This window comes from Neopelma chrysocephalum, unplaced genomic scaffold (genome assembly GCF_003984885.1).
Source record: "Neopelma chrysocephalum unplaced genomic scaffold, ASM398488v2 Primary Assembly neopelma1_92, whole genome shotgun sequence".
Taxonomy (NCBI): Eukaryota; Metazoa; Chordata; class Aves; order Passeriformes; family Pipridae; genus Neopelma; species Neopelma chrysocephalum.
Window position 1 is genome coordinate 383627 of NW_020897754.1, and position 23040 is coordinate 406666.

Below are 23040 nucleotides of genomic sequence, written 5' to 3' on the forward strand. Positions count from 1 at the left end.
CATTACATAAGGAGTTATTTTCCTCACTGCTAATTTCTTCCCTGTCATCCAGTGCTTCCTGATCCCTGCCTGCTTTAGAGGCACTCTCCAGCTGCCAGAGGATGCAGAATACCAGGAAAACGTGGCACAAAGAAGTGAGAGCCTGTCAGTGGCAATAAGGGAGTCAAAGGCCTATTTGAGTTACAAACAATAATAAACGCCAGTATCAGATATCTGCAGGTTTATTTCTTTGTAAATGAGATGCCAATTACTCTGCAAACATCAGAGTTTACTTTCCCTTTCACTTGCTCTGTAAAGGGTGGTGAACCAGCCCATCAGTCACACCAGTGTTTAATTACCATTCTTGTTAATTAAACCAGATGGCCACCACTGCATTCACAGCACTGTCCCCATAGAACTCTGGCAAATTCAAGTGTGTCTGCGTGAGCCTTACAAAAAGCATACCAAGACCATGTGAGTTTGGAACAGAAAGCTCAGAAATTCATATTTTCAGGCAAGGAAACATCCATCAATACACCCAATTCCAAAGCAGCACCACTGATCCCGCAGGAGAAGCGGTTCCCACACAGAACCTGCAGCCTGAGCTTTGACAATGCAGAGTCTCACAGGCTGCTGCTGCATTCCCGCTGGATCCAGAGGTGTTCCCGAGGCGGTCTGGCAGAGCCACGCTGCCCTCTGGCGCTAGGATTCGGTAAGGGGCTGGCTGGGGGTGCCGCTCCTGGTTTTCAGCTGCGACTGTGCGATATCTGCCAGGGCGCTCTGGATCTTCTCCAGCAGCACATCCCCACGGTAAACCACCTCCTCCAGCCGGGCAGCCGCCTCGTGGTTCTCCTCTTCCAACCGATAGAGACTTGCAGCCTTGGAAAAACAAGGGGGAAAAGTAAGAATTTGCAATAGGACACCGACGTGACTTTGCTGCTCAAGGAACAGCTCCCAGGGAAACAAAGATTCTCTTTTAGTGCTTGAATTACACACTAACGACTTCAAAGCAGCTTGTGAGGCCTGGTAGCCTAAAACTGTGCAAATCCACATGGAATAAACACCAAAAAAACCCTAAATGGAAATGTTAGCTGCTTCATATCATCACTTGGTTCAGCACAGCCTTTCTGATGAGGAGTATTTATCCCCTTCCCCACTCCCTCACTGAAAGGTGCTCAGCAAGATGCCAGCACAACTTCCTTAAACCTTTCATTAAATAGCACATTTCACATGGCACTGTATTATTAAATAGTATATTTCACATGGAACAGTATTATTAAATAGCACATTTCACATGGAACTGTATTATTAAATAGCATATTTCACGTGGAACTGTATTATTCAACCTTTCTTTCTTCAAGATTCTGTTTCAGAACCAAACCGCTTTTGACTTAGACAAAATGTAGTGAAATAAAACTTTTTAGCTTCAAAGTATTTTAATGCTTTAAAATATCTAGCAAATTTAAAATGGCTAAAACTTGTTCTAACTGGATATCAGAAAAGGCAAAGTTAAATACTTTCAAATTGGTATTTTTTTCCAAGTAGTTTTGCAGGTCTTCAAAAAGCCAGGCTTAAATGAAGTGGCAAATTCTTATCCACAAATTCACCTCCTATTCTACAACACTGATGCCTTTAATGAAGGTTAATACAGGAGTGAAGGACTTGAGAGCTACTGGAGGAGCTTATCATTTAAGACAAGCCTCAGATATGAAACACAAACCAAGACAACCTTAGGATAAAAAAAAATAAAAATAGATCTGCCAAGTATTTATCTATCACATTTTAGAGCATTTCAAGCACCTTCAAAACTGTTTCTTTGAAAAATGTCAGAATATTTATCTCTAATACTGCTCCAAACTAAGCACCAGAAAATACAAATCAAAAACAAAGCAGTAATAGAACCCAAGCTAACTTATCCTGAAACAAAAGAGATGGGAATTCTTGTGACATGAAATTCTGCATTAGCAGAGCAAGAAACTGTTCAAGTGTCACCTCTAAGGAAAGCACATCCCTACTGGATAACCGGCTCCTCCTTCTGGAGCATCCTGCTTTTCCTGTCACTTGGATCAGACCCTGCTCAATCATGGGAGAAGCCTGTAATCTGTCTGCAGCAGGAATTCCACCTTCAGCTATTAAAAATGCAGTTCCATGAAATTATGCTGGTGTTAACGAGCCCAATTAGTATGTTCAGCAATTATTGTGACTAGGAACATCTCCAGATTTCACCTCCCCTGGTTAAAACCAAATGTGATGCCACTGTCAAGTCATTTCTGTTTGGTGTAAAGCTTTCGGGTGATCATCAGGGTTGTCAGAGAAACAGCACTCTGCATCCCTGCTGCATTCTAAAAACAAAATACTTGATGTAAACAGTCAAAAAGGAAATAAGAATATGCTGTTTAACAGGCAAGATCTGTAGGAATAACAGAAAAAAAATTACCACAATAAACCCCAAGTTTGGCTGGTCCAAAGGAGGACTGAAAAGTGAAAGAATTGTTTTGTGACAGAGCTTAAAGGATAACCAGCAAACCCTTTAACAACCAGAAACATTGTAGAAGAACAAGAGGCTTCTGTAAGGTGTGGGCTCTGCAACTACAAAATGAAATGTGCTCCTAATGAGCAAGAGAAACATGAAACATTATCCAAGGGGAAAAAAAAACTAAAACAACCCCCAAGGCATAAGTATTGTTGCATCTGTTGTATTAATATTTGAACAGCTGAGGTGAGCAGTTTCCAGTACTGTGACAAAATGTTAAATAAAAAAATGCTTTTAACAGAAAACTAAGTTTAAAATATTCTCACTGAGTATAACCTTACTTAGAACTAGATGCAAGTGCAGTACTTGCACTAAGCCTACAAAGCTCTCACAGGCCACTCTCATGAAAAAGTCAGGCTTGTATTGAAATCCTTTTTCAAGATTACACGGCCTAGAGACTAAAAAATGTGTTTAAAACCAGAAAAAAGGCAGAAGTTTGCCTTGGGGAATGTTCTGGTATTTTAATTAGGAACACTCTTACCTGCAGAGCTGCTGTGGATTCCTCGCTGGGCAGGGAGTCTATGAGCACATCGATGTCCTTGGCAGTGCGGGCGATCAGGGCTGCAAACAGCTGGGCATACTCTAGGAAACACGGAGGGGAAGGCAGGGAATTACTGGGAATCAGCACAGCTCTACACACACAGCACAGGAAAGGCCAGACTGAAGGATGCAGGTCTTAAAAATTTTATCCTGGATGAAGGAAACAACAGGGTCACCACTGAGGGGAACTCCAACATATCGGAGTCATGGAATCACAGAACGGTTTGGATTTGGGTTGGAAGGGACCTTAAAGATCATCTAGTTCCACCCCCCTGCCATGGGCAGGGACACCTTCCACTAGCCCAGGTTGCTCAGAGCCCCATCCAACCTGGCCTGGAACACTTCCAGGGATGGGGCAGCCACAGCTTCTCTGGGCAACCTGTGCCAGGGCCTCCCCACCCTCCCAGGGAAGAATTTCTCCCTAATATCCAATCTAAACCTGCTCTCTGTCAGTGTGAAGCCATTCCCCCTTGTCCTGTCACTCCAGGCCTTGGAAATAGTCTCTCTCCATCTTCCTTGTGGGCTCCCTTGGGAAGAGGAAGGCAGTTTCATTCCAATCCTATATTAAACAAGGTATCTAGTTATACAGAGGGCTGGGGTTTGTGCAGATGAGAAAATAGCCAGAACTCCATCACCACCAGTCAGTTAAGAAATCACTAATACCAGTATTGACTGTTTTAGTGACTGCATTAAGTATTGGGAATTAGCTCAAAACTCATTTAAGTTTTCAATCTCTGCCCTGAAATCTGCCACTACCAAAAAAAAGAACAACAACACAGACAGTGATTCGAACAGATATTTTAAATCACATTAAGCACTGATCACTAGAGAAAGAATTTGACATTTTTTCATCTAAAGAAAAAAGAATTCCTATTCTGCCACTGAGAAAGTTCAGTTTACCCTGAGAAGTGGAAAAGAACTGGAAGCTTATAACAGACCTTAATTTAGCTCCTATATCATTGAAAGAATTATCAGTAAGAGGCACCTTAAGCCAGAAACAAAACTTTTCCATATGGAATTGTGTCCATTCAGTTTGAATTCAGTTCACTACTACTGCTAAAACACTGAATTAGTCCTTTTCAACTTATAATTTAAGACTTTATATATTTCTTTATGTGCTTGGTTCATGAATGATTTGTGGAAGCAAGAGAGAAAACACTGTAATGAAAAATTCCACAGAAGAGATTAACATTCTCAAAGGTACACTTGACTTTAACCTAAAAAAAACCCCAACAACAACAAAACCAATACATCCATTTAAAACTTACTCAGGGTCACCACTGGGTTTACCTGTAAAGAGTTTTAAGGCTTTTTAAGGAAGCAAACAAGCCTTCCAGCTGCCTCTTCCAACTAATTCCAAAATTCAACTGTCCTAGAAAGCACGTCACTGACCTCCAAACCAGTCTCCTCTGATGTTCTAATGAAAAATCCTAATCTGAGATACAGGTAAAATTTTCTTGTGGAGAAAAAGAAAAGAGGAAAAAAAGAAAATAAGGAAAAATATCCAGGACTAGAATAACACAGTTATTTATGATTTGAAATTCTTGAATCAGAGAGAACTTTTAGTTTGCTTCCCAATTTCAGTGTCTGTTCTAATTTTGGCTGGGACAGGGTAAATGTTCTTCTTAGCAGTGGTACAGTGCTGTGTTTTAGATTCAGTATGAGATTACATTTTATTTTGATTCCATTTTTAAACTGTTCTTACCTCAACCCACATGTTTTGCCCTTTTTACCCAGTTCTTCTCCCCTCAGTACAGGGGGAAATGAGAGAGCAGCTACCTGGTCTCTAGTTGCCAGCTGGGGTTAAACCATGACAGTGCCTTAGATCAGTTTCTAGTCTCTCCAAAAAAATAGTAAATATAAATCCATAAATGCCAGTGGGGAGAGTCAACGTGACATTATTCCTTATTTAATTTCTGTGGCTGCCCCATCCCTGGAAGTGTCCAAGGCCAGGTTGGACGAGGCTTGGAGCAAACTGGTCTACTGGAAGGTGTCCCTGCCCACGGCAGGTTGGAACAAGATGATCTTTAAAGTCCCTTCCAACCCTTAACCTCCTATGATTCCATGATACGCAGACAAACACAAGTAACTAAAGGTTTATGACATGGAGAATTTTAACCTCATCCATGATTCCACAGAACTAATGAGATCCTTTTATGAAATCCTTTCTAAAAAGGCTTCTTGGAAGCTAACAACGTGTCTCCACAGTCGTATTGAAGCAGTTTCGAGCTGTGGAGCTGCTCTGCCTCTGCACAGACCCCAGCACAAGAAACACATCGTGATGCTTCGCTGGCCCTCAAAACCGCATTTCTGCTGCCACAACCTTACGCAACGAGCGACTTAACCTCCATCACTCCCCCAGATCCCGCGGGGATTGTCGGCCGAGCCCGGGCTCTGCACTCCCGATGCCCAAGCCAGACTTGCCTTCCGTGGGGTTGGCGGGCTGGTCCTTGTTGATGGCGGTCTGGATGTTGCTGAAGGAGGCCGGGGGCCCGCACTGCTGCAGCACTCCGATGGCGTTACAGAACTGATCCGCGAGCTGCCGGCAGCAATTAGCACCGCGTTAATTACCCCATCCCACCCCAGCTCGGGGCGCAGCCCCGGGGGGAGCGCGGGGAGAGCGCGGCCGCCTCACCGAGTTCACCGCGTCCTGCAGCTGCGTCAGCCGGTCCGCCATGGCCGCCCCGCCCCGCCCGCCGCAGCGCCCCCTGCGCGCCCGGAGGAGGAGCTGTGTGTGTGTGCGGGCACCGCTCATCCCAGCCCGGGGATTTCCCTCGGGAACGCCTTCGTTCGCGTAAAAAAAAGAGAATCCCAAATCCCTGCGGTGCGTCCTGTGAGGCGCGGCTGAGTGGGAGACAAGGCTCAAGGGAGGACCTTATCATAGGATCGTAGAATCACAGAATCAGCCGGGTTGAAAAAGATGTCCGAGATCATCAAGTCCAACCCTTGATCCACTACCACCACCGTTACCAGACCATGGCACTAAGTGCCACAGCCAGTCTCATCTTCAAAACCTCCAGGGATGGAGAATCCACCACTTCCCTGGGCAGCCCATTCCAATGCCTGATTACCCTCTCTGTAAAGAATTTCTTCCTAATATCTAATCTAAACCTCCCCTGGAAGAGCTTAAGACCATGCTCTCTTGTCTTACTGATAGCTGGCTGGGAGAAAAGATTAACCCCCATCTGGGTCCCCCTCCTGTCAGGGAGTGGTCATCCTGTCAGTGATAAGGTCTCCCCTGAGCCTCCTCTTCTCCAGGCTGAACAACCCCAGCTCCCTCAGCCTCATAGGACTTGTGTTCAAGCCCCTTCCCCAGCCTCGTTGCTCTTCTCTGGACCTGCTCCAGTGCCTCAATGTCCTTTCTGAACTGAGGGGCCCAGAACTGGACACAGCACTCGAGGTGTGGCCTCACCAGCGCTGAGTCCAGGGGAAGAATCACTTCCCTGGTCTTGCTGCCACACTGTTCCTGATCCAGGCCAGGATGCCACTGACCTTCTTGGCCACCTGGGCACACTCTGGCTCATGTTCAGCTTCCTGTCAATCCAAACTCCCAGGTCCCCTTTTGCCTGGCTGCTCTCCAGCCACTCTGTCCCCAGCCTGTAGCGCTGCAGGGGGTTGTCGTGGTCAAAGTGCACGACCCGGCACTTGGCCTTGTTGAACCTCGTCCCGTTGGAATCAGCCCAACTCTCCAGTTTCATGGCTCTCTGCGACTCCCTGACAGGAGGGTGTATATCCAGGTGGGGGTCGGGCTTTGCTCCTAGGTAGAAAATAACAAGAAAAGGAGAAACGGCCTCAAGCTGCACCAGAGGAGGTTTAGATTGGACATCAGGAGGAATTTCTTCGTAGAAAGGGTGATTAAACATTGGAACAGGTGGTGGAGTCACCATCCCTGGAGGTTTTTAAGAAAAGGCCGAACGCAGCACTCAGTGTCGTGATCTGGTTGACAAGATGGTGGTGTTTAGTCAAAGGTTCGACTTGATGATCTCAGAGGGTTTTTCCAACCTAATTGATCCTGTGATCCTGTTACTGGCACTAGAAAGCTGGCATGCCACAGCAGGGGCAGCTTTTGCTGTACAGCAGTCACTCTGGCCCCGGCTGAAAGCAGCAGCAGCACTTGGGTACCCCACTCCAGCCCCAAAATAAGCAGGAATCACATCTAACAGGGAAAAGCCAGAGTGTGGTGTCCCCAGGGAGACAGCTTAGAGCCACTACCCAGCCTCTGTACCCAGGGGTTGGAGAATAAATGCCATACGTGCCAGTCAGTACTGCCCAGGAATGAGCTGATGGTCACTCAGCGCTTAAACCCCTTCCTTCTTATCTCTGACAGCTGGGCACAATGCCAGCCTTCCCACAGGTTATCTCCCCTGACTACCAGGGGGGTTTCACAGCTGGCAGCATGCAGAAGGCCAGGCTGAAGGTTAGAAAATATCTGGGGCTTCCTAAATCAAGATGTGCAATACAGGACACCCAGGGAGGCTGTGGGCTCCATGCTCTTGGGATTTTGTAGGCAAGGGGAGGCAAAATGGTGGTTGACCTGATCTAGTGTCGGCCATAGACCAGCTTTGAGGGACCAGCTGGGCTGGAGACCTCCAGGAGTTTCCTCTTTCTTAAAATCGTAGGATAATTTGGGTTGGAAGGGACTTTAAAGATCATCTTGTTCCAACCTGCCGTGGGCAGGGACACCTTCCAGTAGACCAGTTTGCTCCAAGCCTTGTCCAACCTGGCCTTGGACACTTCCAGGGATGGGGCAACCACGGCTTCTCTGGGCAACCTGTGCCAGAGCCTCCCCATCCTCACAAGAAAGGATTTCTCCCTAATATCCCATCTAAACCTACTGTCTGTCAGTTTGAAGCCATTCCCCATGTCCTGTCACTACATGTCATTGTGAAAGGTCCCTCTTCAGCCCTGTCAGTGGTGCTGTGGGTGCAGCCACGATACAAACCAATCTGCCCCAAGTGTTTTCCCAACACGGTTGGAGTCAGGATTTTATTTGCCTGCGCGTGTAAACTGGGGGGAGGGGGGGGGTTTCCTTCGTGCTCCTGAGCTAAGAAGCCAAGCCACAAGCCGGCGGACCCAAAACCTAACGTGCATCATCAAAACACCGTACAACCATTCCTGAACTCGAAGGGCTCTTTGCCGCACCCCTCACGCAGGTGGCTGAGGGGGCCGAGCAGCCCCGGCGGGGCGGCCCCGCCTACGCACCGCCCCACAGCGCCCGCCCCGCTCCAGCCCCGCTCCAGCCCCGCGGCCCTTTCCCAGCCTCGTCCCCGCTGTTTCCCTTCCCTCCGCAGCGCCATGCGGGTCCGTCCTGGTTCCGCGCTGCTCCTGGTGCTGCTGGGGGTGCTGCGCCATGGCGGTGCCTCAGGTGAGGGCGGCGAGAGGCGCGGGGGGGCGGCCGGGCTGTGGCCGCCATTAAGCGGCCGCAGGAGCCCCGGCTGGTACCGGGAGCAGGGAGGTTGTTCCCGGGTTAATGCCCAGCGGGATGGAGGGGAAAGGGATTGTTACGAGTGCAGAGCCTTTTGGGGGTGTCTCAGGTCGTGGTGGGGCGACCTGCAGCTGTCCGGAGGGATCGGCGCTGCCTGCGGAGCTGGGGAAGCGCAGTGGGTATTCCTGGTTATCTTCATCTTCCGCGGGGAAAGTGAGAACAACCCCCTCCCTTTCTTCCTCCTCCCCCCTCCCTTTTTAGTTTTACAGCTTAATTGCTGTGAACGCCATAATTTTCCACTCTTAGTGGATGGAAAGGACTAATTTTAGCGGCGCCGTTGGAGGGATGCGGTGCAGGTGATGGGTCTGGTGCAGGGCTGTGTCCCTCCTACAGGAACAAGGTGGCGTTCACCACCCGTGAATGTGAGTGTGTAAGGGAACAAACTTAAAAGTGTTTGAGGTTTATTGGTTGGTTGGTTGGTTTTGACCCCGTACAGGTGGTCGTGAGTTCCCACCACCCAGTGGTGCAAACCACTGTCACTGTGAAACGTAAGGAAATGAGTGAGACCTCCTACAATTTGCAGCTTGTTTCCTAAAGTTACTTCTTGTGCTGATGTAATCTGATTTTATTTGGCACGGGCTTTTTTTTTTTTTGGTAATTTCTCTGCATTTCTGCTTGTGACGAAAGTAGGAGTCCGCAATTAAGTGCACTGTAATTATTGTTTGGGAAGACTTAACAGTTGCTTACTTATTTCTGGTTAAACTATTGTCTGTTCAAATAAAGGAAAAAATAAACAGTTTCCTCTCAGAGATAATTCAGAGATAAGCAGGCAGTCCCTCACATTAGGGCTGATATAAGCCTCCTCCTCTTAGTTTTGCTATATATTTGAACTTGATTCTAATCATGAAATGGTGTGGCACCTTAAAGATCATCTCATTCCAACCCCCTCTCATGGGCAGGGACACTTCCAGGTAGGTCAATGCCCCATCCAACCTGGCCTTGAATGAATTAAACTTAGTTGTGCCAAAGGAGACTCTTGGGATACTTTGTAAAGCTTCAGGACAGCGTTTGGAACCGCTCCCACGTGTGGAATGCTTTTCTCTGCCCCCCCTCCCTCCCCCAAGTCTCAACCCAAGATCTTAGTCGAGAGTCAAGGATTCCCTGCTTCTTGCAGGCCTTAAAAGCAGGTGTGAGAATGAAGGCTCAGCGTTCTTAGACCTTAATATTTATATTAAAAGATGCTGACAAACATGCTGTCTCCTGCACTTGATTGAAAATGGGTCATGTGTTGAGTAATTTTTTTACAGTATGTAAAATGCAAAACAACTGTGGGATTAAGGGAACTGCTTTGCCTTAAAGGAGCCTGTTGCTGTATTTCCTTGCAGGATTGAGGGTGGAGAGGGCAAGTATTTCCCCGTGGAAAGCTGGTAAACTGTGTAATTTGTGTGCCAATGTCTAACTGATCATTAGGCCCTTGAAACAAGGACACTTTGTTTAATGGTTCACTGATTTGAAATTGTCTTGTGGTTATTTAGTTGTGGACACCCAGTCTGCAGGGATGGGCTCTCCTAGTACTAGAAGATCCTGCTTCATTTGAAAAGTGCTGATAAGTAAAATCTGTGCAGGATGGCCTATGTTACCTCTCTGGGGTTCTGGTGGGCTGCAGCTCTCCAAGTTTAGTGTTTGTGCAGAAATGGTTGATATATCCTGTTTGTTACCTTCCAGGGAGCTCCACCTCTTTGTTACATCCAAAATGGATTGTTTAGTGTGGGAAAAACTAAAGTGAATTCACAGTGTAACCAGGACTGAGCGGTGCCCTTTTTTGTGAAGGGAGCTTATCTGGGTGGAACTTGTTTGTGCTGGCTGTTTAGTCTATGCAGAGACAGTATTTTAAAATAAGAGGTTCACACAAAGCTCTGCCCTCACTTTTCAGGCTGTGAAGACCTCCAGCTTGGTGAACAGAATAGTCTTCTGGGATGGGAATCATGACGATGATGACAAGCCACACTCTGTGGCATCATCTGCTTTAAACCTCAAACTGCTCTAAGCCCGAGTCTCAGTACACATACAGTTAAAGTTTAGGAGTTTTCATAAGTCTTCTTGCTTCTTTTGGGGGCAGGGTGGGTGCTGTCTTTTTTGAGGGAGTTCCCTGGTGTGGGAAGACAAGAGACCTTGTAGCAGGACTGTCCTGCATCCCTGTGTGCATGGCCTTGCAGGTGCGATAGGATGTGGCTCCCAGCTTCCTTCTGTGAAGTAACTGTATGCTGATGTTTTCTTTACTCAAACTGGTTTCCAGTCTGAGCTTGCATCTCATCTTCATCAAGTATCTCTATGTGACTACTTGCTGATGCACTCCCTACACTGGGAGGTGCTCCTTACCTCTCCCAGCTCACTTAAAGAAGGTTATTCTGCATATCCAGTGCAAGGTGGTTGTCAGGGTAGGAATGTGTCTTCTCTGACTGCAGAGAACCTCTTTGTCTGAGGGAAGTGTAGTGTTTGAGTGTGGCTCTGTAGGTGAAGACTGTCCCTGTGTGGGCAGCAGTGGCATTTCTTCAGTTGTGTTTCTTGTCCAGAACCTGTGTGGGTAACACTCAGTGCTGGTGGGGAATGGCACTTGGCTGTTGGAGCTGGGCATGTGGTTTACTCAAAGCATGGAAGGAACTGAGAGCCTGGCACTGAATCAGCACAATGGAAATGGTTCCAGCTGGGTGTTGCCTGTTGAGGAAAGTGTGTGTCACAGGGATAACAAGTGCTGAGCCTCTGGAGTTGATTCCAGTGTTGCTTGGAGTTAGGAATAAGGGCTTTTGATCTCAGAAGAGCCCAGAAGGTTCAATTTCTTTGCTGTCTGTACTGGTTTTGTCCTTCATGTGACAGAAAAGCTCCAGTATGGAGTGACAGTGGCCTATTGGCCTGTGTCTGCCAGCTCCATGTGCAGGACTGTCTGTGCCCCAGTTCCATGCTGGCATTGCTGTAAGGAGTAGTACTTAGTGCTCCATCTGTGCTCAGTGTCAGTAACTCTGACTTCCTCGGGGTGTGTGTTCACCTGATAAGCTCTGTGACACTGGGGGTTCTTCTCTCTTGTCTCATCCAAAGCTGCTCTGACCGTTACAGTTCTCCCTAAAGGCGAGGAAGGAGAGGCAGCCTGGCACCTTGGAGTGCTTCCAGACCTTCGCTGTTGGAAGCAATAAAAAAAGTTGGGATGCCTGGATTTTGCTCCTGGTTTTGTTGCTGACTTGATGGGCCAAGTGCATCCGTGTGGGGTGGTGTTATCGGTGCTGCTGGTCCTGTTTTGGTGGGCTACCTCCAGGGGGGTCCAGCTTGCCCAGAGAAGGTTGGAGGCAAAATACTTGTCTGCTGGGTGGAGCTGTTCCTGCTCTTCACCCTGAATCCCTGCTCTTTTGCCCAGACATAGGGATGAAATGTGTGTCACATGCACTGCTCCAGGAGCAGTTATGCAAACAGTAAAGCAATGTAGAGCACCATACCTTAATTAACACGCTAATTAAACTTGAGAGAGTGCGCTGACACTCAGAGTCTCATGATCACATTGAAGCAGTGGCTGCATGTGTTGCTGACGAATCTGCCCTTATTTATGCAGGGGCCTCTGGGTATGAGCACGGAGTGGAGGTGAGGAACAAGGCAGAGCAATGCAGCTCTCTGCCCTTGATGTAGATCACAGAGAGGATATGCATGGTTTCAGCTTTGTTTTCTTTGAAAGACATCTAAGCATGAACATCTTGCGGTTCAGGAAACTGCTGAAGTTCTGAGAGATCAAAGAAAGATGTTTTCCCTGCGTTCTGAGCTTTCACTTCAAATTTCTGAGTGTGTAGATGTATAGTCTGTGCCTTGTGAGTGCTTTTCTTTAGCAGTCATGCTGCTGGTTGCCTTTCTGGTAGGACTTGAGCTGATGGGGAAAGAGATCTGGTGAAGGGGAAGGTATCTGAATGCTGAGAATCAGGAATTGAAGAATACACAAATCTCTATTTGTAGCTTTAATTTTACATTAATTACTGTTTGAAAACCTGACATAAAAATGTTTTCTACCTTAACACAACTGCAGATGATGGAACAGAAGAACAGAGATTTTTTGCCTCACAGATGGTTTATGATCCCCATATTTCAGCTGAGGTTTTATTGGTGATGCAGCACTGGTATTAACTGAATTTTGGGAGTGAGCATGTAAGGGTTGAAATGTCTTCCTTCACTGTGAGATGAGGGTTGGAGCTCCCCTCTGACATATCATCAAAAGGCCAAGAAGCTGACCAAGGATGCCAATTTCCAACCAAAGAGAACCTTGTTGATTCTGTGTGGCTGCATCTTTTTCCTCCCTTGGCATCCGCTGTCCCTCCAGAGCCCAGCACGGGGAGAAGCCAGGCTTGCTTGCAGGACTTGAAGGACAAGTCAAAGCTGATTCTCAGAGGTCTTCTATCCTGGGTCATGTGGTTCTCTTCAAGTTAAAATGGCAGTGGATCATGAGGTTGTGCTCATCATAGGGAGAAATGGTCTGGGGTGTGTCTAGGAAAAATTAGCCAGATTTTTAGATGCAGAAGTCAGGATCCAACAATCCTAATGATTTCAAATAACTGGGAGCAAAAAACTTGTGAAATAGCTGAAGGTGGGTAAGGGTACATCTTTAAGCTACAGCTTTGACTCTGTGTTCTGGAAGTGGACTCCAATTCCCATGGGCTGTGGGAACTCACCAGGAGGTCTAATGGATATTGTGCAAGTTTGCTGGCTAATATGGACACACTTGCATTTCCCAAAGATCAGTCCTCAGTACCCTTCCTCGTTGTCTCCTTGGGGCGTTACTGGCTAGTTGGCTGCAGCTGGTGAGCTCAGTATCAAATCCTGAGCTCCTGGCAGGAATGCCCATGTGTTTAGGTGAGGCCCTTAGGGCAGGTTCCCTGGCTGTGCCTGTTCCTGTAGGTGCATCCCAGAAACCTTGGGACAGCTTACAGAGCAAGAGTAGCATAAAGCAACATCCTGCTCTGCTCCCAGCTGACTAATATTGGGCTGCTGGAAACTTCCAGGCTTTGCTCTGGACAAAAAAACCCCAACCAAGTGTTCTCCTTTTTTTTGTAAAGCAGGTCTGCTTGAGCTCTCCTTGGGAAAATTTAGGAATGTGCTCCTTAACCAGACCAGCCCAGTGGAAGCTGTGATCAGGAACATCGGCAGCAATGTGACTGTTGTTGTTTTTCAAGTGCATGCCCAGCAGAGTGATGTGGTGATATCCTTTGATAAGGTAAGAGTGGCTCTTCTGCTCCTAAGTGCTGCTTTTCCTTCCACAAAGGAATTGGCTGTGATACCTGTAGGACTGTTGAGCTGAAGCTGTGTAAATAGTGTATCTTACCTGGGCAGTGTTGTAGCTTCAGAAATCCTTCATTGTACTCACATGTCATAGCTGCTGTTTTGAAGGACTGACTGATAAAGGAATTTCAGAGCTGGCTTGAAAACGTTTCAAAGCTCTTTATTTGGTGGAAGTGGTGCTTTTTACATGTGCCTTCTGACTACTCTCCATCAGCTTGTCAGGTTAAAACCAGATCCATTCAGGTGTTTGCCAGATGCCTTGGACATGATCACTTGGGGATGTTTAGTTCTCTGCTGTTTGTGTGGCTTGGATCTGGCCACTACAGGTGTGATGTCTTCCTACCTCGGCTCCTTGTCCTGGATCTGATTCTCTTTTGACACATGGAGAAGTTCCTCCGCAGTGCTCCAGTGAAGGCTGCTGCTTCTAGACAACAATATAAGTATTCCTGCTGCTGTGCACTGCGTCCCAGCAATGATGGGAGAGACTGAGGCTGATCTAAAATATGATTTTGTGGTTGTTATGGTGTTGTGAGGCTCTGGCTGGTGTTTGAACAGAGCATTCACTGAGCTGAAGGTGGTAGATGGAGATCTGACAGCTGCCATCCAGTTTTCCTCTCTCCATCGGTGTCTTCCACATGAGAAGGTACTGAGTGCCAAGAAGAATCCTGGGAAGCTTAAAAGATGAATGACCTGTAGAACAAGTCCCCCAGCTCAGCCATCTTTGTACTGGTGGAAGGGCCAGGATCACAGGGGTGAGGTGTTACTGGGACCCCTGTTCAGTCTTTGCTTGCCTCTGGTAGAACCTTCTGCTGCCAGTTCAGATCCACAGGCCAAGGGTAGTGATGCATAAATACATCTGTACTGCTTTTAGGGCTGGTCTGCCTCAAGACACATGAAGTTGAGCCAGACCTTGAAGTCTGCCAGGTCCAAAGTGCTTCCTTACAGTGTTGCCTCAGGTAACTGTGGCTGCCTTGGACAAAAGCAAACTTTCCACGCTGAAGAACAGATTTGCCTGTAGGTCAGTTGGTTCCAGCCATGTGAGTGTGACTTTGCCATTGTTGCCTGATCTCTCCTGCAGAGTCCTGGTTCTGGAAGGGATGGGGGATTGGGCAGTAGCTGACCTGGCCCCAAACACACCTGGCGTGGCTGGTGTTAAGCCAGTAATCTCCGTTCTGGCGGAGATAGTGAGGTGCTGCTGTACATTGGTTCCCAGAATGCTTCCTTGGTGCCATCTCACATTTGGTGAGGGATATTCCAGTCCTGTTACACTTCTACTCAATGCATAGCCAGACTTTAACCAGGTGGAGCCTCATCTGTGGCATCTGGCACTGACATGTGCCTGGCAGGTCTGTGGCAGGAATGGCCTCCTGTCATACATCAAACTGTGGCAGAAATCCTCTCCAGGAGAACTGCTTGTTTATGTCATTTCTTTCTGCCCAGACTCCATCTGTGAACAGCTCAGGAGTTGGAGTGGACAGAGGGTTGGTGTCCATCCTCCGGCCTCAGCAGACCGTGTGCACGTGGTACCTGCGGGCACTGGATGCTGGGCAGGTGCTCAGCACAGCCATCTCCATTCCCTACATGGAGAAAGGTATGTTCTCATTCCCTGGGAAGGGATGCTGGCCTTTCAGAAGTCTTCCATGGTGGAAATTTGATGGAGATGCCGGAAGTTCTTTTGAAATGGGCTGAAAAGGTTTATTGTCACTGCTAGCTGTGAGTTGTGGGTAGGATGGTCTGTGGTTTTGCCATGACTGCAGCCTTAGAGTAAAAAACTGTTGAGCATGTCCTGGAATCACAGGTTTGTTTGGGTGGGAAGGGACCCTAAAGATCATCTCATTCCAACACCCCTGCCATGGGCAGGGACACCTTCCACTAGCCCAGGTTGCTCAGAGCCCCATCCAACCTGGCCTTCAACACTTCCAGGGATCCAGGGGCAGCCACAGCTTCTCTGGGCAACCTGTGCCAGGGCCTCCCCACCCTCCCAGGGAAGAATTTCTTCAAAATATCCAATCTAAACCTGCTCTCTGTCAGTATGAAGCCATTCCCCCTTGTCCTGTCACTCTAGGGCCTTGTAAACAGTCCCTCTCCAGCTTTATTGTAGGCCCCCCCTTTCCTTCTCCAGGCTGAACAACTCTGATTCTCTTAGCCTGTCTTCACAGGAGAGGTGCTGCAGGGCACCTGACCATTTTCTGTGCCCACAAGTGCTTAACTACAGTTACCTTTTCTGTGTTCTAGATCCCATTCCTGGAGGCTGCAATCTAGAGTTTGACTTGGAAGTGGATCCAAATCTTTACCTGGACTATACATTGGTTGATATACACATCAAGTTTGCCCCTGCAAACTTGGGATATACCAGGTGTGTGGAAGAACTTGAGAGTGCTCAGCAAGACCTTTTGTGCTGTATTTGGCCACGGTGCTGAAACAAGGTTCTGCCCAGATGGCTGAACCATCCAGGAATCTTGTTTGCTGCAACAAATGTACATGGGGAAAGGGAGGAGGGGGAGAGGTTAGACATGAGAGAGATAAAAGTTGAGAGTTGCATCTTGCAGGAGAGGTGGTGCAACTTCAGAAGTGTAAGCAGCCAGCAAATGCTGGACTTCCCCATTCCTCACAATGACTGAGGAGCAATTGTGGGTTACAGGCAGTTTTATTTCTTTACTGGGACTGAAGCATGATAAGGACCCAGAGGTTTGTTTAACTTGAGACTTCCAAGTTCAAAGCCATTATTTCCTGAATGCTGCCTGGGATCATGGCTGGGCCTGTGACTGATGTGCTCATGGTTGCAGGGGAGCAAACCCCCCGTCCTGTGACTCGGGGACGGGGCAGAGCTCGCGGTGGCGGCTGCGCTACGATGTCTATCAGTACTTCCTGCCTGAGAACGACCTGTCTGAGATGGTGCTCGTGAGCCACATCAGGAAGATGTCTGAGGTGCAGAGTATCAGAGCCAATGGCATTAAGGTCAGTCTGAGGCCCTGCTGTGCCAGGCACGTGGCAGTGGTGCTGAATTAAATGCTATACAAATATTCCTTACTTCCCCAGATGCTCACTCTGACAGCTGATGACAAGACCAACGTCTACTTTTCCTCGCTTCCCGGGCAAGGTGTGATCTACAATGTCATAGTGTGGGATCCCCTCTGGAACACTTCTGCTGCCTACATCCCTGTGCACACATATGCCTGCAGCTTTGCTGACCTGGTGGATAACTGCTCTTCCCTCAGTAAGTTGGGATTTGTATGTCCCTGCCAGCTCCCCTGGAGCTTGTTGTGCTCCAACATGTAGATATGAACTTACATATTTATGTCATGGTGCTATGAGATTACACTGCATGTATTTTGTTACTTTATGATCAATTTGCTCCTTAATGGAGGAGAAAGTCTAGAATGATAAAGTAAGGCTGAGAACAATTAGCAATTGAAGGTTTAACTTAATGGAGGTTTAATATGTGGATTGCAAGTGTTAACTTGCTGCTCTGTAGTGCCACTCCAGCTTTTCCCATTTGAACTGGATATATAATCTTAAATCCCTTGTAGGATGGTAGATGCCGGATGTGAAGGTGAAGTAATAAAACACAAGCTGGATTAGGGTCCAGCCTGATTTTTCTAACTGGTGCTGACAGGAATCAGTAACCTGCAAGTGTTTTGAAAGGAAGGAGTCACATAGAATAAGCATAAAGGTAATGTCAGCAATAGTGAAATGACTACAAAGTTATAAAATGATGGAATTTGAGCAGAAACAGAGCAAAGCTGCCACTCCCATTATGATTTGCAGAAAGGGCATGAAAATTGTGAGAATTTGGTTCAGAAAGTAAGATTTGTTCTAATAATTTTTTTCTTATACTCTAACACCAGTAATTGTTGTCAAACTCCGTGAGACAAATTACCAAGGCTAAACCTCTCTTCCCTAACCCAGACCACATGGAAAATGCGGTTTCCTTCTTTAAATAGCTTAAATACCAGTAGGGTTTTTGCCTGGAAGACAGAGGTCAGCCCTGCTGGGATGCTGATGATCTTTTTTGTGGCATGGGAAATCTCTCCAAGGGAGGTGATGGGGAGGCTGCAGTGCAGAAGGCAGTGGCTGTGCCTGGGCACTAATCCCATGGCACGGATTTTTATAGGCGATTGAATGTTAGTTGTTTTTTTTCTAAAGCTGAGCAGAGAATTTTCAGCCAAAGCTGTATCTGTGTTATAAACAAATTACAGAACTTAACTGATTGTTACAGAAACTTCAGTCCTTGAATAAGGATTTCTTAATCAGCCTAGAACTACTCCAGTTGTTGGCACTGCTGGGTGCAATGCTGTGGTAACCCTTTCTCTCTCCTTGCAGGTAAACTCTCTACCAAAGTGTTCTTCACTGCTTTTGCTGTTCTTGGTCTTTTCACCTGCTTTTTTGGGCACAGATTCTGGAAAACAGGTCCTGAATGTTTGCTTTTTCTCATCTCCTAAGTCTGGTTGGAATTTTGTGAATATAATTTGTAACTTAGAATGGTGATGTTGGTGGTGATTCCATGCCAGTTAGGTCCATTGCTTTGATTTTATAAGATCTGAGCAGAGTAAGTCGGTATGGAAAGAACAGAAACATAGAATTAGAGTGCATGCTGGGCAATATAGATATAAATATGTCATTTTTCGCTATTTGAAGTGATTGAGGACACCCCTTTCCAGAAAAAAAAGTCACTAAATACATATTCCTTCCTCTCTAGACTTGTTCTTCATGGGCTTCATAGTCTCAGCGTTCTTCTTCTTTGTGTTCATCACAAGGGTCACTGGCCTTGGTTATGATGGTGAGTAGATGTGTCAGAACACCCCAGGCTCTTCCCAAAGGATTGTTGTTATGAATCCCTCAGGTAAAAGCTCAGTTTTATCAGGAAGGATGGGAGGGTGATACCTCAGTTCTTGAGTTGAGCTCTAATTACCACAGCAACTGAATATGCAGCAGAGTGTTTTGCTTCCAGTATCAAAGTGATGCAGAGTTAAAAGCTGCAACTCTAAAATACAGGTTTTGGAACAGACTTCCTCCTACTTCTTTCGCAATGGGTAGACCTATGTTTCAGATCAAACACAGATTTCAGCTGTAAAATGGAAGTAGAAGGTCTGCACTCACTCTAGTAGCAAGAATTAGTTATTTTTTAGTTATTTTATGTTTATTTTTTGATACATGTTGCAAAAAGCCAAACAAGAGTGTAAGTAAAGCTGCTGAAGGTGTTACTGCAGTAACTGAAGTTCTCAGAGTGTGGGAATTCCCTCTTTTCTCTCCCAGTGCGTCTCATTTTGATGGCAGTGGCTGGAATTGTTGGGGGGCTGCTCTTGGCTGGGAGCTGGTGGAGATTTGGCTCTGTCCTGCTCTGCATGTTTGTTGTTGGACTCGTGCTGGGATTTCTCTTTTCATCCACACTCTTCTTCACTCCTCTAGGTAAGCACTGAAATACCGATGCCATCAAGGCCTTTAAAAAGACTTTAAAAGACACAAAAGCCAGAAAAATTTATTGCTTTGTGTTGTTGTGATGGTGGCCCTTGCACCATACTCTGGAGTAAAACCTAAATAGATGCAGGTTTTTAACTTAGAAACCCATACAGGCTTCTTGTTGGGCAGCAGCTCCCTGGTACTTTTCTTTCTTACCAGATGAGTAACGTGGACCTCATCAAAAATATTTGGTTCAGGACAAGATCTGCTGTCCTGGGACAGCCTAACTGTTCTTGTTCTTGTCTAACTGTTCCAGTCTATATTAAGCAGTCAGCATTTGAGCTCAAAAGCTGAGCTTTCCAACAATGTATTGTTGAAACGCCAGGTATTTCTTAATGTACGGAATTTTGGGGTAAAAAAACTCACCCCCAACCACTTGCAATGAAGGAAATGTTTTGCTAACTGGTAAATGTGGTGTCCTTGCAGGAGACTACAGGGTGTTCCGTGATGATGTGGTGTTCTGGGTGACCTTCACTTCTGTGGCCTTGATGGTTCCAGTGCTTTTTGTTGGCTGCCCTAGAATTGTGAGTACTCTGTGCCCTCACCTCAGGAGGAGAGAGGGAGGAAGGGCTGTCAGATTGTGTCATCTTGTGGGATATGTGTTGAAAACTTAACAGCTTCATGGAGCTCAGCACAGGACCAGTTTCAGGCAGTTCCTGTTCAGCCCCACTTGTGCCAAGTGGTCCCTAAGCCAAGGAATGGTTCCTTGCAATGTTGTCCACAGCATCCCCCAGCACCTCATTTAGTTGGGTTCTGTCTTAACAGGATGGCTGGAGAGGTGTGAGCAGCCAATTTTCCTCACAGAAGAACTGATAAAAAATACAAAATACTTGCCCAGAGAAGCTGTGGCTGCCCCATCCCTGGAAGTGTCCAAGGCCAGGTTGGATGGGGCTCTGAGCAACCTGGGCTAGTGGAAGGTGTCCTTGTCCATGGCAGGGGGTTGGAACTGGATGGTCTTTAAGGTCCCTTCCAACACAAACCATCCTGTCATTCCATGATTCTACTGTCATGGGGAATAAAGAGTGTTCCTCAGTCTCCTAAAGCTGTGGTTTGTCTCCCCTCCAGCTGAACATCCTGGCCTCTGGAATAGTGGGCTCTTACACAGTAGTCCTCGCTGTTGCTTGTTATGTCTACACAAGCCTTGCCTACATCACCTTGGACCTGCTCCGAAGGGTCCTCAACGATTACTTCAACAGAGCTTACACCAATGTGCCTTTCCAGAGGAATGGTGAGTCCTCCTGGGACTTCTCTCTCTTTTTAAGGAGGAATCACTGACTCTGCTTCTGTTGTGAACAGGGAATGAGGGCAGGAAGGGGCGGAAAGAGAACATGTGGGGATGTGGAGACACGACGTCATTTCTGTCATTGAACTTGTTCAGTGTTTGTGCGTGGGAAAGGAAGGAATGTTCTGCTCTGGTGCAGGAATCTGTTTTCCTTTTTTCCAGACCTGATTATCCTGTCAGTGTGGGCAATGCTGGCCCTCAGTGGGGTGACTGTGCAGCTGCGTCGGGAGAGGAGTGAGGTGCCCTTCCCACCACACCCCTATCTCACCTGGAAGCGGGAAAGGGAGCGTAGGAGCACCAACGTCCTGGACCCCAGCCATCACATCCCTCCCCTGAGGGAGAGGATCCACAACAAGCTGCTGCACATCAAAGAGTTCTTTCAGAAAGACCAGCCGGCCGGGGAGAGAACTCCACTGCTTCTGTAACGTGCCACGACTGGTGGGAACGGAGAGGAAGGACCTTGGAACGGCAAGATGATTCCCAGCAAACCAGGCAGTGGTGCAGGGTTTACCACTGCTCCTTTGTCCTGCTGATTGAGAGGTTTGCCCAGCGGGAGCAGTTCCTGTCAGTACACACTACACGCCCTCTGTGGCTCCACTGTAATGTGCTCGTGTCCAGCTGCAGGGCCTTGTCCTTGGGGTTCATCTCGGGGTGGTCTGGGTTGCTCTTTGGGTGTGGGAAGTGTCAAACAGCCCTTGGAAAGCAACCTGGACCATCTTGGCTGTTCCCTTGTGTGTGGGAATCACTGCTAAGGTACTGCCTGGGTTACTCCTGAGTGTGTCCAGCTGCCAGGGCAGAGACAAGGACATACCCAGGAGTTCCAGCAGGAGCTGCAGCATCACCTCGTACAGGTACAGAATGTGTGGCTGCAGGCACAGCCGTTCCCAGCAGAGTTCCTGAGCCTTGCAGGCTGGACCAAGAGACTTGAGTTTAAACTGCACTGAATGAACTGTTGTCTGTGTGCACTCCGGGGCTCGGGATGTGGACCTGACCTGGGACGAGAAGACTCTCCTTTGGGTGGTTCTGTAGCAAGCTGGTCATCTGGTCTGTGTGCAGAGGTGATTGCCAAGAGAACACGAGAGGTTTGTCTCCCTGTTTGCTTTCTGAACAGCCTGTGTCTTGTCTCTGCTCTGGTATGATCTCTTCCTTTGAAGGTGCTGTCATAAAAGAAAAAAGCTAAGTAAGCTCTTTGTAGCTAGTGGCAATTTTTTTCCCCGGAGTTGGCTGAAACACTAATGTTTATTTTTAATCATCTTTTAATTTTGCCTGTCAGGGTGTGAAAACAGCATTCAGCCAGCAAAACACTGACCAGGATCCCTGCTGACTGAATGTATTCCTTACCTATTGGAATTGCATCTGCCTGAAGCAGAATGTGGGATAAAAGCAGATGAGGGACCACTCTTGTGTCCAGTGGAGCATTGGGATCTCGTGTGGTGGCTTTATTCCCTTCCTAAAAACCAAAACCAGGGGTGGTTGAAGTGTTGCATCCTGTATCCTGATACAGGTTATAGTGACTCTTCCTTCTCCCTGGTTTTGAGCCTTTAGCAAGGGCAGCCAAGTGCACAGTCCTTCCTTTATGGAACCTCCACGAGGGCATTCCCCAGTGGTGGAAGCTGAAGTTCTCAGCCCCCGCTTTAAAATTTGGTAGTGAGTATGTGAAAAACAAGTCTTCCTAAGGAAACTGGTTTCTCTGGGAGCTTAGTTGGAATTTAAAACACCCTGGCAATAAAAGGAATTAATGACTTAAACATGACTTTTCTTCAAAGAGTGAAAGCTCAGTGACACAGTGTCTGAGTGACTGAACTCTCCTGAAGTTTAGGGAGACAAATCCCATGGTTGCTTGGAGCTGGAACAGCAGGGCTAAAATCCTGCAGTTTGGGGCTTGTTTCCCTGTGCTGTTGTGTGGGATAAAGGAGGAGCTCTTCCCTTGGTCTCACTGACTGATCCTGAGCAGTCCCTGCCCTGGATGATGGCAAGGAGCAAACACTTGTGGTCTAGAAATGCTCTTAACCGTGTTTACCGTGGTGGGGTTTTTATAACTGCTGTGATTAACGTCATGCAAGAAACAAGCCTAACTCGAATTTTCTATGTCTTTTATAATAAAGATGTCTTTTGGAAAGAATGCTGGAACTGAAGGGCTCTCTTTGAATCCAGTGATGGTTTTACAGCTGAGCCTCTGCCTTGGATCTTGTATGGATAGTTTGCTTGGAAAAATTTCCTCTTCCCAAGGGGTGAGGTGGGGGAGCTGGGCTGACCTGTCCTATAGACCTGTGGCTGCAATGACACCCAGAGGCTGGAGTGTGGAATGTTCTCTGGGAAGCCACTGAGGAAGTGCATGACCCAAGGAGCCTTTTTTGGGATGGCTTTGCCAGACCAGGTTCTAGAGAACAAAGGAATGATCCTGTTCCTTGGAATGTTGCCAATACGCATCTGGTGGTTGTCCCCTCCCACCACTTGGATTAGCAGGTTTGGTGTTGGAGTTTCCTCTAGGAACAACAGCTCCAGTAACACTTT

General features: G+C 47.3%; 2 protein-coding genes across 3 annotated transcripts; one reads left to right on the plus strand and one right to left on the minus strand.

The window, feature by feature from the left end:
- Nucleotides 1–205: 205 nt before the first annotated feature.
- MED21 (mediator complex subunit 21) lies at nt 206–5949 on the minus strand. 2 transcript variants are annotated; one of them, XM_027693488.1, is made up of 4 exons: nt 5688–5783; nt 5477–5591; nt 2994–3094; nt 206–858 (listed from the first exon to the last, which is right to left on the minus strand). In XM_027693488.1, exons 1-4 carry the CDS (start codon nt 5727–5729, stop codon nt 682–684), a joined length of 435 nt encoding a protein of 144 aa, XP_027549289.1. In that variant the 5' UTR covers nt 5730–5783; the 3' UTR covers nt 206–681. The 2 variants fall into 2 exon arrangements, with proteins under 2 accessions (XP_027549289.1, XP_027549287.1); XM_027693486.1 differs by lacking the exon at nt 5477–5591 and having other exon boundaries at nt 5688–5949.
- A 2308-nt stretch (nt 5950–8257) lies between these two features.
- TM7SF3 (transmembrane 7 superfamily member 3) lies at nt 8258–22645 on the plus strand. The gene is made up of 12 exons (XM_027693480.1): nt 8258–8417; nt 13565–13719; nt 15225–15375; nt 16020–16140; nt 16571–16742; nt 16824–17001; nt 18108–18194; nt 18484–18564; nt 19041–19193; nt 19671–19768; nt 20310–20472; nt 20689–22645. Exons 1-12 carry the CDS (start codon nt 8348–8350, stop codon nt 20949–20951), a joined length of 1692 nt encoding a protein of 563 aa, XP_027549281.1. The 5' UTR covers nt 8258–8347; the 3' UTR covers nt 20952–22645.
- The last annotated feature ends 395 nt before the right edge of the window (nt 22646–23040 follow it).

Excerpts from the sequence above, each read along its gene's own strand:
- MED21 (XM_027693486.1), bottom strand. The coding sequence starts at position 5,934 with ATGATAAGGTCCTCCCTTGAGCCTTGTCTCCCACTCAGCCGCGCCTCA. Across the intron at positions 3,095-5,687 it reads TGCAGGACGCGGTGAACTCG|AGTATGCCCAGCTGTTTGCA; the intron begins GTGAGGCGGCCG and ends CGTGTTTCCTAG. Across the intron at positions 859-2,993 it reads AATCCACAGCAGCTCTGCAG|GCTGCAAGTCTCTATCGGTT; the intron begins GTAAGAGTGTTC and ends TGTTTTTCCAAG.
- TM7SF3 (XM_027693480.1), top strand. The coding sequence starts at position 8,348 with ATGCGGGTCCGTCCTGGTTCCGCGCTGCTCCTGGTGCTGCTGGGGGTG. Across the intron at positions 16,141-16,570 it reads GCAAACTTGGGATATACCAG|GGGAGCAAACCCCCCGTCCT; the intron begins GTGTGTGGAAGA and ends TCATGGTTGCAG. Across the intron at positions 16,743-16,823 it reads TCAGAGCCAATGGCATTAAG|ATGCTCACTCTGACAGCTGA; the intron begins GTCAGTCTGAGG and ends TTACTTCCCCAG.